This window comes from Sphaeramia orbicularis, chromosome 14 (genome assembly GCF_902148855.1).
Source record: "Sphaeramia orbicularis chromosome 14, fSphaOr1.1, whole genome shotgun sequence".
NCBI lineage: Eukaryota > Metazoa > Chordata > Actinopteri > Kurtiformes > Apogonidae > Sphaeramia > Sphaeramia orbicularis.
In genome coordinates, this window is record NC_043970.1 from 28,253,900 (window position 1) to 28,268,318 (window position 14,419).

General features: G+C 37.2%; 1 protein-coding gene across 1 annotated transcript in view; it reads left to right on the top strand.

The window, feature by feature from the left end:
- The window catches only part of LOC115433420 (GDNF family receptor alpha-4-like), a 42,627-nt gene extending 32,961 nt beyond the window's left edge, over positions 1-9,666 (top strand). Inside the window, exon 8 of the mRNA XM_030154812.1 lies at positions 3,786-9,666. Coding sequence (XP_030010672.1) covers positions 3,786-3,986 — 201 coding nt within the window. The 3' untranslated portion in view covers positions 3,987-9,666. The remainder of the gene's footprint in view (positions 1-3,785) is intronic.
- Positions 9,667-14,419: the final 4,753 nt, after the last annotated feature.

Here is a 14,419-nt window from a genome sequence, read left to right on the forward strand (position 1 = left end):
CTGATTTTCATTGAAAAAATGCAAAATACAGTGGATAATATGACAATAAATGGGGACAAATAGCTTAAGAAAGGATAAATAGAGAGAAAAATCCATTTGGTAACTGCCACAAAAGTAGCACTGGGTCTTTATGGGTTAATTGTTCAGTTCTATGCATGTTATGCTGGCATCGACAATAAAAGATAACTGGCGGGCTGAATGCAAGAATGAATCTGAAATTTTATTAAGAACAAACTGAACATTTACATCGCACACAAGCTAAAATCTGATAATAACGGCTAATCAGTGACTTTTTAAATAGTATAACGTACCCATGTCAGCATGTGTAATCTGGTGGGTCTGGGTCTGGGTCTATGTCCGTCTTTCCAGTATATAAAATATAGGGGGTGAATATAATAAAAATACCACTACACCATAACAGAATTCAATTGACAGACCATCAAAAGGAGCTGATTCAAGACTTCTGACACTCTAACATATTTTAACACTGTTAGCCTCATATGAGTTTTAGCTGTTGCAGAGCTATAGCAGCTGATTGCACCAATGCAGCTTTATCCACATTCCCACTAGTGATACCTACCAGCACCTTCATATCTACTGTATACTCAGGCAACTTTACAAACAAACTGAAGTTGGGGAATTTTCTAAAAACAGCAACTGATTCGCTAATGTATTTGAATTTTAATGGGACTGAAAAAAAAAAAAAAAAAAAACAAATTCAGATATCGCTGACTGCAGCAAATTAAAAAAAATGTTATGATAGATACATGTTTACTACTGCTCTATTTCTCCTACACCAATTACTGCACTTTTGCAAGTGGAATTCTGGCTCATTCTTTCTTCATATAAGACTTTACCTGCTCAACACTGCATGGTGGCTGTTCTCCTCTTCATCACGTACATACATTTTGATTAAGAATCAGATATGAACTGTTGGCAGAACAGTCTAGCACGTGTTCTATAAAGTCACACTGTTTTAACTTGTACAGAATGAGCCCTGATATTATTCCTCCTCTCCAGAATTTAAAAAAAAAAAAAAAAAAAAAAATATATATATATATATATATACAGGGTGGGGAAGCAAAATTTACAATATTTTGAGGCAGGGATTGAAAGACAGTGTATGACCAATTAGTTTATTGAAAGTCATGAGAATTTATTTGCCACAAGAAAATTTACATAATAGAAAATGTTTTTATTCTATGTGTCCTCCTTCTTTCTCAATAACTGCCTTCACACGCTTCCTGAAACTTGTGCAAGTGTTCCTCAAATATTTGGGTGACAACTTCTCCCATTCTTCTTTAATAGTATCTTCCAGACTTTCTCGTAATAGTTTTGCTCATAGTCATTCTCTTCTTTACATTATAAACAGTCTTTATGGACACTCCAACTATTTTTGAAATCTCCTTTGGTGTGACGAGTGCATTCAGCAAATCACACACTCTTTGACGTTTGCTTTCCTGATTACTCATATGGGCAAAAGTTTGTGAAAAGGTATAGATAATAGTGTTAGGTATGATTATGACATCAATATATGTTTGGTTTCAAAACAATTGCCGTAGTGCCTGCTGAGAAAAAACAACTAAATGTTCATTGTAAATTTTGCTTCCCCACCCTGTATATATATATGTATGGAATTTTAGACTTTTATATATATATATATATATATATATGTGTGTGTATGTATATATATATATATATATGTGTGTGTGTGTGTGTGTGTGTGTATATACACACACACACACACACACACACACACACACACACACACATATATATATATATATATATATATATATATATATATATATATATATATATATATATATATATATATACACATATATATATATATGTGTACAGGGTGGGGAAGCAAAATTTACAATGAACATTTAGTTGTTTTTTTCTCAGCAGGCACTACGTCAATTGTTTTGAAACCAAACATATATTGATGTCATAATCATACCTAACACTATTATCCATACCTTTTCAGAAACTTTTGCCCATATGAGTAATCAGGAAAGCAAACGTCAAAGAGTGTGTGATTTGCTGAATGCACTCGTCACACCAAAGGAGATTTCAAAAATAGTTGGAGTGTCCATAAAGACTGTTTATAATGTACAGAAGAGAATGACTATGAGCAAAACTATTACGAGCAAGTCTGAAAGATACTATTAAAGAAGAATGGGAGAAGTTGTCACCCGAATATTTGAGGAACACTTGCGCAAGTTTCAGGAAGCGTGTGAAGGCAGTTATTGAGAAAGAAGGAGGACACATAGAATAAAAACATTTTCTATTATGTAAATTTTCTTGTGGCAAATAAATTCTCATGACTTTCAATAAACTAATTGGTCATACACTGTCTTTCAATCCCTGCCTCAAAATATTGTAAATTTTGCTTCCCCACCCTGTATGTATAAAAGTCTAAAATTCCAGCATATGCTTCATAGATGCCTATGCCGACACCATATTGATGGTTCTTTTCATGGAAATTTGTATGTCCTGATTACTGTTGGTGAGAAATATATGCTGTCAGAGCACAAGAGCTTGTCTTTGCAAGGTTTAATTCTTTGCAGCAAAGGAGAAGTATGGTGAACACAGTAGGTCTAACAGTTAGAAAGTTAAAGTAGTGATTTATACAGTAGTCATCAGTCATGATCTGTTGTTGGGTAGAGAAGCTCACTCGCCCCCTCAGTTCACTTAATTGGTTTAGAAGATGAAAAAAACTAAGAGTAACTGGACAGAGTGATAAGAAAATTCCATGCACACAATGTCCCTGGTACCACTTGCTGCCCACACACAGCGAGGTCAAAACGGTCACATAAACTTTTGCTCTGCACATGCATATTCAGATCAGCCATGAGGACACATAGAATAAAAACATCGATGCAGCCCCAGACCATCACAGATGCTGCTTTTGGATCTTGAGTCCACGTTACCATATTCATCATAGTAGCATGACAGTTTCACATACTTCTTGAGAGATCAGTGTTCACACACATTCACTGTTGGTTTCTGCCCTCAGCCTTTACACACTGAGATTTCTTCAGACTCCCTGAATGTTTTCACAGTATTACAGTATTGTGCTAGTACTGTAGATTGTCAAAGACCAAAATTCTTATTTGCATTGAAATGTATTCTTTTTGAACTGACTGAAAATTCTCTCAGTCAGTGTTGAGTCATACCGAGCCTCGGAAAACCTTAACCTTTGGTGGATGCTGCTTTTGTGCCCACTCTTACAGAACAGTGTTACATTTCAGTCTTGTTGTGTCTCTATCCTGGCTGTTTTTGAAAGTGCTGCAGATGTCGAAATCTAAAGTTTGTGTTTATTGGCAAAACTGACAAAAGTTGGTCAGTCAAAACATGGAAAATCTTTGAAAATACAAAAAAAGCAAAAAGACAATCACAGATAGTCAGCGGTCAGTGGTGGAAAAAATATACAGAGCGTAAAAAACAGTCAGAAAAAAAAAATGTTCAAGGCACTCTGGTATAAAACTAAATAAAAATCATTTATCACATACAGGGAGGACATCACCAGTACCAAACATCAGTGCATCATGAATGGTCAAAGGGAGTCAGGAAAAGGAAAAAAAAAAAAGAAATAAAAAACAATAAAAAGTAATCAAGATAATCAAAAACAAAAATGGCAACGAATAATGAAAGAATAAATAAGAATAGGCATGATTTGTACTTCTAGTTGTACACTCTGTCAAAAGGCAAACTTCTCTCCACACTTCACTTCTTCTGTTAATTGGAAAAGAAATCACCCTGCTCCTACTTTTCAGATGGAGGACAGTGAGGAAGAGGAACAGGAGGAAGAAGAAAGTGAAGAATTCAATGTAATCCCACCGTATTCGGAGAAGGACTCAAACATGGACTCAGGGGCCAAAGGGAGTCAGCGGGCGGCGGCTATCCAAGCTTTACCTGTTCTACCATTACTGCTGCTGCCGACATTCACCCTGGAGTGGGATTGTTGGGGCTACTGAGGCCTCCCTTCCATCTTCTGCTCCATTTTGCATTTGCTACCACTTTATAATCCATCACAGAACGAACCACAGAGGACAGTTGTGAGGAAGAAATGGAAATGTTCCTACTTAACTTTGACTGATTTTTTTTTTTTTTTTTAGTGTAAAATAGTCTGACTTTATTTTACAATTTCCTTATCACTGCCTTCTCAAAAGTTAAAAGATATCAGTAGTCCTGCAGTATCGGCCGTGTCTTTCCTCTCCAGTGAAAGGAAGGGAATAACGTGAGCAGATATGTATGAGTGCATGGGTGAACTGAGAAGTGCTGTCTGGGCAAATAGTCTATCTAGAGCCTGTTTCACACTCAAAGTACATCCCCTCTTTTAACAAGAAGCACATTGCCCAAGGCCACATCCACTATACATGCTCCCAAAAAACCAGTCTACTCCACTGCAACCAAGCCTGAGCACGGCTTTTGATTTCTATTTCATGACTCATGTCACATCCACTTCTTTGTTGCCCCTTTGGCTCTTCCTCTCCCTCCTTAATACTATGGTTGAGCAAGATAATCCACTTTACAACAAGCTAATAAGAAACTGTGCCGCAGTTAACCTGCTTTGTGCCATTAAAAAGACTTTTTTTTTTTTAACCGTGCAAGTTGAAAAATGATAAGACAAGAAGCAATTTGTTATCGCGTTTATGCTTTTTTAACGTATTCTTCTTTTTACTTTGCATACCTAAAAGCAGAGTGCAACAACCACTCTTCTCCGCTTCTTTTGTTAACATGCCACTTGGTATTATTCCTAACAGGGTGAGTAGCTGAGAATTCAACCACGGGCAAAAGTAATGAGATCAAATTCTATTGTAGAAATGACGAGCAAAGGAAAGCAACATAAGCAATTACGGCACAGTTCAAATTGCGCAGCATGCAGGGAAAGTCTAGAATAAGGCTCAGGGGAGGAAATAGCCAATTTACCGCTGTCAGCCCCTCTCACATTTTATCCTTAGGAGATGTGTTTTTAGTGCTCCTTTCCCATCATGTACTTTAGATGTTGTGAGAGCGAGATGCTGAGATAGGGACGGACACAGGAGGCTGTAAAGCCTGCTGGCTGCTCTGATCATTGAGCAGCACATTGAGCCATTCTCTCTGCCTGAAATATCTTTTGCTGATGTTAATGATTTTTTCTCTTATGGCTCATTTTCTTGTGAAATTATGCAGCTGCAGGGATGTAGGTAGAGTATAGTGAAGTTTGTTAGAGGGACAAACTAATATGATAATTTGTGCAATGGAAACTTTTATTTTACTCCTTCATGGGACGGGGTGGTATGACCGAAAATGAGCATTGTATTATTATTATTATTATTTTTTTTTTTTTTATGATTCTGGTGTTTTCTGTGTATATCACTTTTTTATGACTGGGCCTTTGTGTAGTTTTCTCTGCTGTCAGGAGGACATAGAGTATGGATAAAGTTAAAATGATAAAGTGTATGAAGTAATGTAAGAAATTTCGGATCATAAGTTTTTATACACATGCTTTAAATCCAGTGTTTTAATCATTGCTCTGAATCCATCTTTCTGGACTGTCTGTAATGGGATCATGTCCTGTCTCACATTTGCAACATCACAAAGTGAGGAAACTAAGGGTAGTTATTGTTTTATATACAATAAGTTACAACACAGAGTTAACCTTCTATAACCCACAGTTACAAAATTTTAGGATTTATTTGAAACTGTTCAATATAGTAAGGTTTCCGGACTGAATGACTGAACTGTTTCAACATTTTTCGTGACAAAATTACAAAGAAACAAATTTTTTGCACCATTTTCACAAGTTTTCCAACTTCTTTTTTTTTTTTTTTTTTTTAACTTTTTGACCTCCTCTTTCATTTTAAAAGTGTTTAGGAAACTTAAACAGTTAGAGGGAGAAGTATAGTACATGTGATTTTGGTGGATTTGTTTCAGTGATGCAAAAAATGAAACAGTGGGCTTCAATGGGCATCATTCACACTATGTTCAAGCAAATTTCAGCATGTAATTGTAGATAACTGGTGACATTAAACTCCTTTGACTCATGAAAGAGCAAATAATGGCAAGTAATTGCATAAAAGGTTGATCATCATTACAGAAGAACAGCCTCATGGCAATAATGATTATTTTCCGATATGGTCAGAATGTATCAACATGCTGATTTGGCCACTCCTAAAGCTCTTATTATGTCTGAGACAGAATAATATGGAGATATTTTATTTTTACAGCCTCCTTAACTTGCATTGACTCCTCTTTAGACCTCATATTGAGATTTTCAGTGAACATGTACCAAATTCAACATCTGGAATCAACTTCAGATCTTGTATCTGCTTCATTTGTCATGGAATAACCTGGGAACAGGACACATCTGGACATGAAGCTGCTTGTCAATCATTTGTTTTGTTACTTCTGAGCCTCTGAAAATGGAAGGACTTTTTTTTTAAAAAAATGATCGTAATTCCTAAATGGTTAAATCCTTGAACTAAAGGTCAAAGTCCACTCTTTAACCATATCTTGATTGCTTCATCTCAGTTCCACTGTGGTGGCATAAAGAGGTAAAACTGCAAAATGTTTGTTTTGGACAAATACTTGTGGACCTGACTGCATTTCTGACAGTAATGATTAACTTAAACCATAAAAAATTAAACTTGTGATATTAATGGCCACTAGGTCCTACATGCAAGTCTTCAAAAAAAAAAAAAAAAAAAAAAAAAAAGACAGTAATGAAAAACATATTGTCTTGATCTGAGACTTATTAAAGCAGAAATATAATAAAAGAGATGCTTTGGTTTCATAGGGTTAATGGGTTTTCTCCAAATATACTCTATACTAAGCTCTGAAGCACTCCGAGTAATGAGCAACATTAAGTAAATTATGGCCAATTGTTTTATTTTTTTGATGTTATGGCGGTAGTCTACATGAAATATTCATATGGTATGATATTGCACCACTCGTTCATGTACGATGTGAGTAAAACCAATACTTGTAGGTTATTGCATTTATAATATAACTTCATTTCTGCCATGTTCATCTTAAGCTAAAGAAATTTTACAATCACAGGAAAATAGTGATATAGGCCCTGGACTGTCAGGATCTTCACGCTGGTTTTATTTGCTGTCAGCTACATTGAACCAGAACTCCAGAACCTCAGTGACTCATTTCAGGCTGGTACTGCATTTACATCAACTTTAGGTGACTCTCATTTGAGGAGGCAGTAAACTGTTTTTTGCTCCCACAACTGCATTGTTTTACATGTTTTATTGAAATTAAGATTGCGCTATTGACTAAGGCGAATTATACGAAGGCAGACACGCACTGGAAGTGTGAGAGCAATACTTCTGTAAAACCCCGATTCACCACCACATCAGACTTAGTTTGGCTTTAGTGTTCAACACATGACCTGGGTGGGTGGTTTTTGTGAGCTTGCAGACCTGCTGTGTCTAGTTCATGTTCGAACAAGGATGAGAAAAAGCCCACAAAGTTATGAGGTGTACGAAGAAAAGCTGGTGCTGTAGGTAACACGTGAGTCATTTTGACAATAAATACTGTATGCTTAAAAACCAGCACAAGTAACAGTGAATCTGCAGTGTAACATACCAGTCAAACATAAAGCATCCAGTGTCAGGTGTCGATAACTGCATCCAGTGCGCTTTGGCCTTAATGACTGAATGTTTGTTTTATGTGTACTTTCATATTTCATGGGTTTGTTTATACTTGTAAAGTTTGTAAAGTAAAAATGTTCATGAACTGTGTTTTTGGATGAGTTTACACTGTTATCCATCCAAGCTTAAATGAGAGAGCCGAAGACCCGACCCTTCACACAGTGTCCCATGGGACCTTACTTCAGAAAAAAACTGTATTGTTGTTAATGGCAGAAGACAGGTTATATTTGAATTCCATTTGAATTATTGCCTCATCTATCCACATGATGCTTGTCTATTTAAAAGATAATTTTACAAATCAGCAGAGTTACAATTTGTTTCATAATGAGACTGTAAAAATCCATAAGTACAAAGACTATACACCATGGGCATCTGTAGACCTGGGCATTTGGGGCTTAAAGCCCAGATGTTTTGGTAGTAGCACCAGATCTCTGAGCACACCTTTTTTTGATGTTGTTTTTTAAATAAGCATATGAGTAAATACATGTCCCCTTCATCATTGGCACCAGCAGCCATATGTTCATATGGCCTGTGCATACCTCATGTGCACTGAGTGAAATTTGACTGAATATAGCCACTTTTACACAGAGATCCCGGAAAAAAGGCAAGATGGTGATCCCACCTTTTTTCCACCATTGACCCATTTCCACAGCCAAGCCAAAGGAGTAACAGAGGTGAAACAGGATGGATTTTCACATAGCGGACCCGCGTTCTGGAATCAAAGGGGCGGTTACGCAGCACAGCGTATAGTGTGACGTATAACTTGCGTGTCAGAAATACCCCGAGCATAGTGGTGTTGCTAATGTCTCCAGAGTCTTTCACCATTCCACAAATGTTAGCATGGATAGAGTCCTCCGCCTAAAGTGACAGTGGTTCCTAGTGACAGATCTCGGCGTCTCCCCAGTTCGACATCTCTCTGGTCGTGTTGATATGTTTGTTTACTGTACACGGCCAGCACTCATTTTTAAATCCCTCCAGTGCAGGAGTCCCACACACAATACATCATCAAAATGTCACACCTTGGTTGTGGAACGAGAGGCGTTCCTTTTACATAGCGTTCCGGAATCATAATTCCACCTTTATTACAACTCTGTTTTCACCTCCAGAAACGTAACAGAGGTGGGACCAAGTGATCCCACCATTTCATTTACACAGATGTTGTTCCAGAATAAAGGTGAAATATTTTCCATAACAGAAGTGCTGTGTAAAGGAGGCTAGAGAGAGGGGAACATATGGAACATTTTGGTACTTACGGAGAACTCCTCCCCATCTTACAAACTGTTGCCCCCCCCCAGCCTTACTAACTGCCCACACACACCCCTTTTTAAGCCCTGGATGTTTGAAAGTCCAAATGCTACACACTCAAAAGTCATGGAGGTGATATCATGGAACTGTCTTGCTCTGTTATTCAGAGCTGTTGTGAAGGTCTCTGCAGCTTCAACATGACCAGACTGCAGTAATTTTCACCTCTTTTAATACTTTTTCACCTCACTCTCAAACTTTGAGGTGAAATATATCAAGCCAGCAGCTGCTTTGGTGTTGATGATGTGTATCACACGCGACTACAGATGCAGTCCACTGAGCTGTTTAACACAAAACAGGAAATTTTTTCTTTTTCCTTTTGCCAGAAAACATGACTTTCGTGGCTCATAAAATTATTCTTTAAAAAGACAAATATCATATGTGTAAATGGTGCTATTCAAAGGTAACTGTAGGCCGCCAGTGACCGTCATTCATATGTTTTGTGAAATTAGGTCCCATGGGGCACAGTGGAAGGGAAAGGGCTTGGATTCTCTAAATGTGAATATCCTCCAGATTCAGTTTTTAGATTGAAACTCCAGTCGAGAGATTATGTACAGTAATATGTTTCACATGTTAAAGTTGTTTTTAAATACATATCAGACATGCCAAATAAGTCAGATTATAATGTGTAATAAGTGTGTAATTTTGTGACATAGCAGAAAAGTGTACTGGTTTGTTCAACAAAAAAATAAAAGCCTCATTGACAGTTGCCATGTCTATCAGAAAAAAACAGCCTTCGCGTTACCAAAAACGCCTGTTCTGTTTTGCCTGAACTTTTAATGTTGTAACAGTTTCTCTTCTTCTCAGGGTTCTGAAAAAAGATGAAATCTGAAGTTTAATTTTTGGCATAAATTGTTGAGTTAATCATATTTATTGGATTTAAATACACGCTCATATTTGCTTTAATTACATTACTAAAAGGCTCAAAATTAGGCTGTAAATGATGATAAGTTGGTATGTTTTACCAGCTCGCTGCCACCAAGGCCAAAGTGAGCCAAGACTTTAGTGTTTTCCTTCTGACTGATGGAGGTGATTACAGGGTCCTCTGCATCCAAACTGACAACACTGTGGCAGGAACAAGCTGCAGTGGAATGGCTTCAAGAGAAAAAAAAGGGCTGTAATGGAAACTGGCTGCACTTTAATTACAAATAGTACAGCATAAGGGCTCTGGGCCTTTTCCCCTCCTTTAAATTTAACCAACTGTCCACAAAGTTAACTTATACTTTAACAATGCCCAAGAGAAAAAAAAATATTTAGGAGTAGAGTGCTATAATCAAACTCCAATCCTGAGGTCAGTTCTTTGGTGCGAGAAAAGAACCATATCAGTGGCTATGCCCGTCACAGTCCTTTTAAATCCAGGACAAACCTATTAGTCAGTACATTCCCTGCTTTACATTCTTTGCATTAGAACAATTTTGCGACAATTTCTGTATTCATATGATATTTCTGGCTTTACGTCTGAAAAAGACCTGAAACAAAGTACAAGTTAACATACAGCACACCCCTACTTGTGTCCAAACTGCATACCTTCTATCCAAAAGCCAACAGTAATCACAACTAAGCCACTGCGCTGCCTCAGGAGACGTTTGAGCTGCATTATCCTCATAATATATAAAAGATAAGCACTGATGTTCATTTATTAATTAAGCCAATCAGTGCATTTCTTTGTAGATAATCCTGTGTGAACATACAGTACTTGTCTTCACACTGAAGTGAACTCTGGAGAACTTGTATACTGGGATACCAGTTCCAGGAAAATTAGGTTTTCTTATTAATATGATAATTTGTGCAGCTAGAAAACTGCACAGTCTAATCAGATCACCCATTTAGTGCTTACACTTCAGTGTCTAATAATGTGTACTTTTCTTATTTTAATGTTTTTACAAATGCAGATAACAGAGATACACATAATTTTGCATAAACATGAACTATTTAAACATGAGCAAAAAGCATAAAGCATCACCTTACAGCGACATCATAATTAATGATTTTAATCCAGATGCTAAAACGATAGAGATGTCAGGAGTCTGAAGCACTGGGGATGTTATTGAAGTTGTCCTAGATAAGTGGGGGTAAAATAATTTTATTCATGCAGACAAACAGCCAAGTCCCATGCAGTAATCTCACAGCAACCACCCTGAAAATGTTCTATATTAATAATAAGACAGCTCAAGTAAAAGCAGTATGATACTTTATTTTACTGCTTTTTTGGTTTGTTCAGGACACGTCATTGAAGAAACACAAAATTATATAATGTATGAAATAATCCATGTGTATGCAGCTGTAGAACGCAAGGTTTTATACACAACACATCTTTAAATCCATCTTTCTATATATGTGTTTGGGGATCATATCCTGTCACAAGTGAATTCTTAACATTTATAATTTCACAAAGAGCGTAAAACTGTAGATAGCTGTTGTCTTATATATCAATCAAATTAATCTTTTTTTTTTTAAATTTATTTATATAGCACCAAATCATAACAAAATTTATCTCATGACAATTTACATATAGAGCTGGTCAAAACCAGACTCTAAAGTCAATTTACAGACATCCAACCGAATCCTCCAGGAGCAAACACTTGGTGACAGTGATGAGGAAAAACTTTAAACAGGCAGAAACCTGGAGCAAAGCCCAACTCCTGGAGGATGGTCGTCTGCCTTGACAAGTTGGGGTTAAAGAGAAAGGGTAAAGGAAGAGAGAGAGAAATTGGGGAGAAGGGGGGGAATAGGGGGAGACACATGGATGCACAGCAGACTGAACCAGAACTGTTAAAAACTAGAACAGCTGGTGTTAGTATAATTAACAATAGCTGGAACAAATGTCCATAACTGTTACAGTTTATCTCAGTCACTTTGGTACATTTCCCGAATCATCCTCGACATTTGCAAAACAGTAAGTGCATTTCTCAAAACAAATCGCACAAATAGCAAAACGCCTTGGATTACTGTAAAAGCCAGTTTCTTGCTCAAAACCCATAGTTCGTTTCTCAAAAGTAAATATCTGTGTCAAGGAACAGTGCCATCAGAGTGACAAGTTCTTGTGTCATTGTATACGGATAAGACAATCCAACTGCTTAGTCATGTTGTCAATATAACAATGTACTCTGGAGGGATGTTCTGAAGTAAACTATGGCTAAAGTTTTGATGATAATTATTATAAATTGTAAGTTACACCTAAGTGTATGTGGGAGACCGATTGCAAGAGACTGGACAAGATTCACATGTACGTTCTTACTGTTTGTACTATAATTTGTTGATAGACCATGTCATTGCAATACAGAAAAGAAAAGACAGCACTGCATAGAACAAAGAAAAAAACAATACAAACAAAAGTAGAAATGTGAACATAGGACAATCTCTTTAGGGAAAACTGTCCATGCAGGGCTGTAGGAATTCCAGTGCAGTCTTCCTACACCTCCTGATGTTCCTGTCTGTTGGGCCACAAATTGAAGACCGTGGTGCTAAAAGTACTGAAGTCACATTTTTGGACAGTTCAAGTTGAGTATATAAACATGTTGTATTTGTTTAGCTAAGTCCACCCTATAAATATTTTTAACAGATGTTTTTTGTAACTTTTAGCACCAGGGTCTTCATTTCTCATCCACATCACAACAAATATCTTCTCTTGCATGACATATTATGACAACTCATTCAACCATTTTGCATTTAAAGACTTATGCGATGAACTAATGTTGTGGGTGGTGAGACAATTCAACAGAGACCATTATAATACATTTTGATCAACATGGCATAGGCAATTGATAATGTAGGAAACAGTGGAGAATTATACATAATCATTCAAATGGGTGTACCAAAGCATTTGCAACTTGTTCAAAGAAATGAGAAACTGCTTTTTAGCTTACCGGCTGATAGGCCGTAAGCTATTGTCGTCATGTGGTGTCCTTCGGCGGCGGCGTCTGTCGTCGTCTGTCATCGTCTGTTACAAAAATTTCAATCGTCTTCTTCTCCGAAACAACAATTCCAATTGACTTCAAACTTGGTATACAGCTTCTTTATGATCATGTCAACAAAAGTTAGTGAAAGTATTTGGATCTGGATCTGATTCTGGATTTGGTACGACTTTGAAAAATTTCCCCATTATAAAAGATAGGAAGTGGATCGATGCAATAACTCAGTAAATATAAATGATATCCAGTGGAAATTTCTACAGTCCAGCCCTGATGAGGAGATGGCCAAAACATAATGTCCACATGCTGATCAGGATCTTCTTCTGGATCCGGGAACTGACGGAAAATTTAACATGGGCTCTTATGGGGGAAAAATTTCAATCGGCTTTTTCTCCGAAACTACAGTTCTGATTGACTTCAAACTTGGTATACAGCTTCTTTATGATGACATCAACACAAGGTATTGAAATTATTTTGATCCGGATCTGATTCTGGATTTGGTGTGACTTTGAAAAATTTTCTCATTATAAGAGATAGGAAGTGGATTGACACAATAAATCAGTAAGTATCAATGATATCAAATTGGAATTTGAATTTTTTACAGATCTGATTGGAATATGACCAAAACATGGGCTATTTCTGTAATATAATAAATACACATAACTGGATGATAATAAATGGCACCCGGATACATTTCCCAAAGCTTTTAATTTGGCCTGTAAGCTACAGGGCCATTGGTCCTATTTTTTTTAAAAAATGTGTACAAGTGACAATGATGTGAAGACTGAAGAAGTAGTTTTGAGAATTTCAATCCTGATCTGAGAAATGTACCAAAGCCACTGAGAAAAACTGTAATGCTACCACTCCAAATACAAGTATTAAAGGTGGGGTGCAAGATGTTTTCCTGGAGCATTTTTACTATATTACTTAAAATCCTCTTCACACCCCGATTACAGGCAAATAATTAAATGCTCTAACACAAAAATAAAAAATTTGGTCACCTATGGAACGGACAGGATGGAAAAAACACCATCTAATCATTTTAAGCGCCCAATCGAAATGATTGAGTGGTGATTTGTCTATCAAACTCAACTGCCATTTGTCCCTCCCCACTCCCCCCTCTGCACGTACCCCTCTTCGTGCATGAATTGTTCTCAGAGGCTTGAAGCGCTTGTACAGGAAACGAAGCCAGAGCCAGAGCATGGCTATATTAGCTATATTAGGATAGAAAGTTCACTGGCAAACTTTTTTGTCACTAACATAAATCTGTAGGAAATGTAACGTTAGTCAGATAGGTATGAACTGGGGCTGTTCTGTAAGAGCTGGGGTGTTGGAGGAGACTGAATAAGGTATGCATGGATTAGGGCTGGAGCTGGAGCCGGAACCGGGCGAATTGTTGCTGTGCAGCGCTCGTGAACCCTCGAGAACAAGCATTATGCGTGCCAGTACTCTGGAGGCGTGGCTTTTGGGGGATGTCTGAAGAAAGGGGTTTGGACTTTTGAATTAAGTATTTTCAAAAAGCAGCTTGCATGAACCGTTTTTCTAAGATCT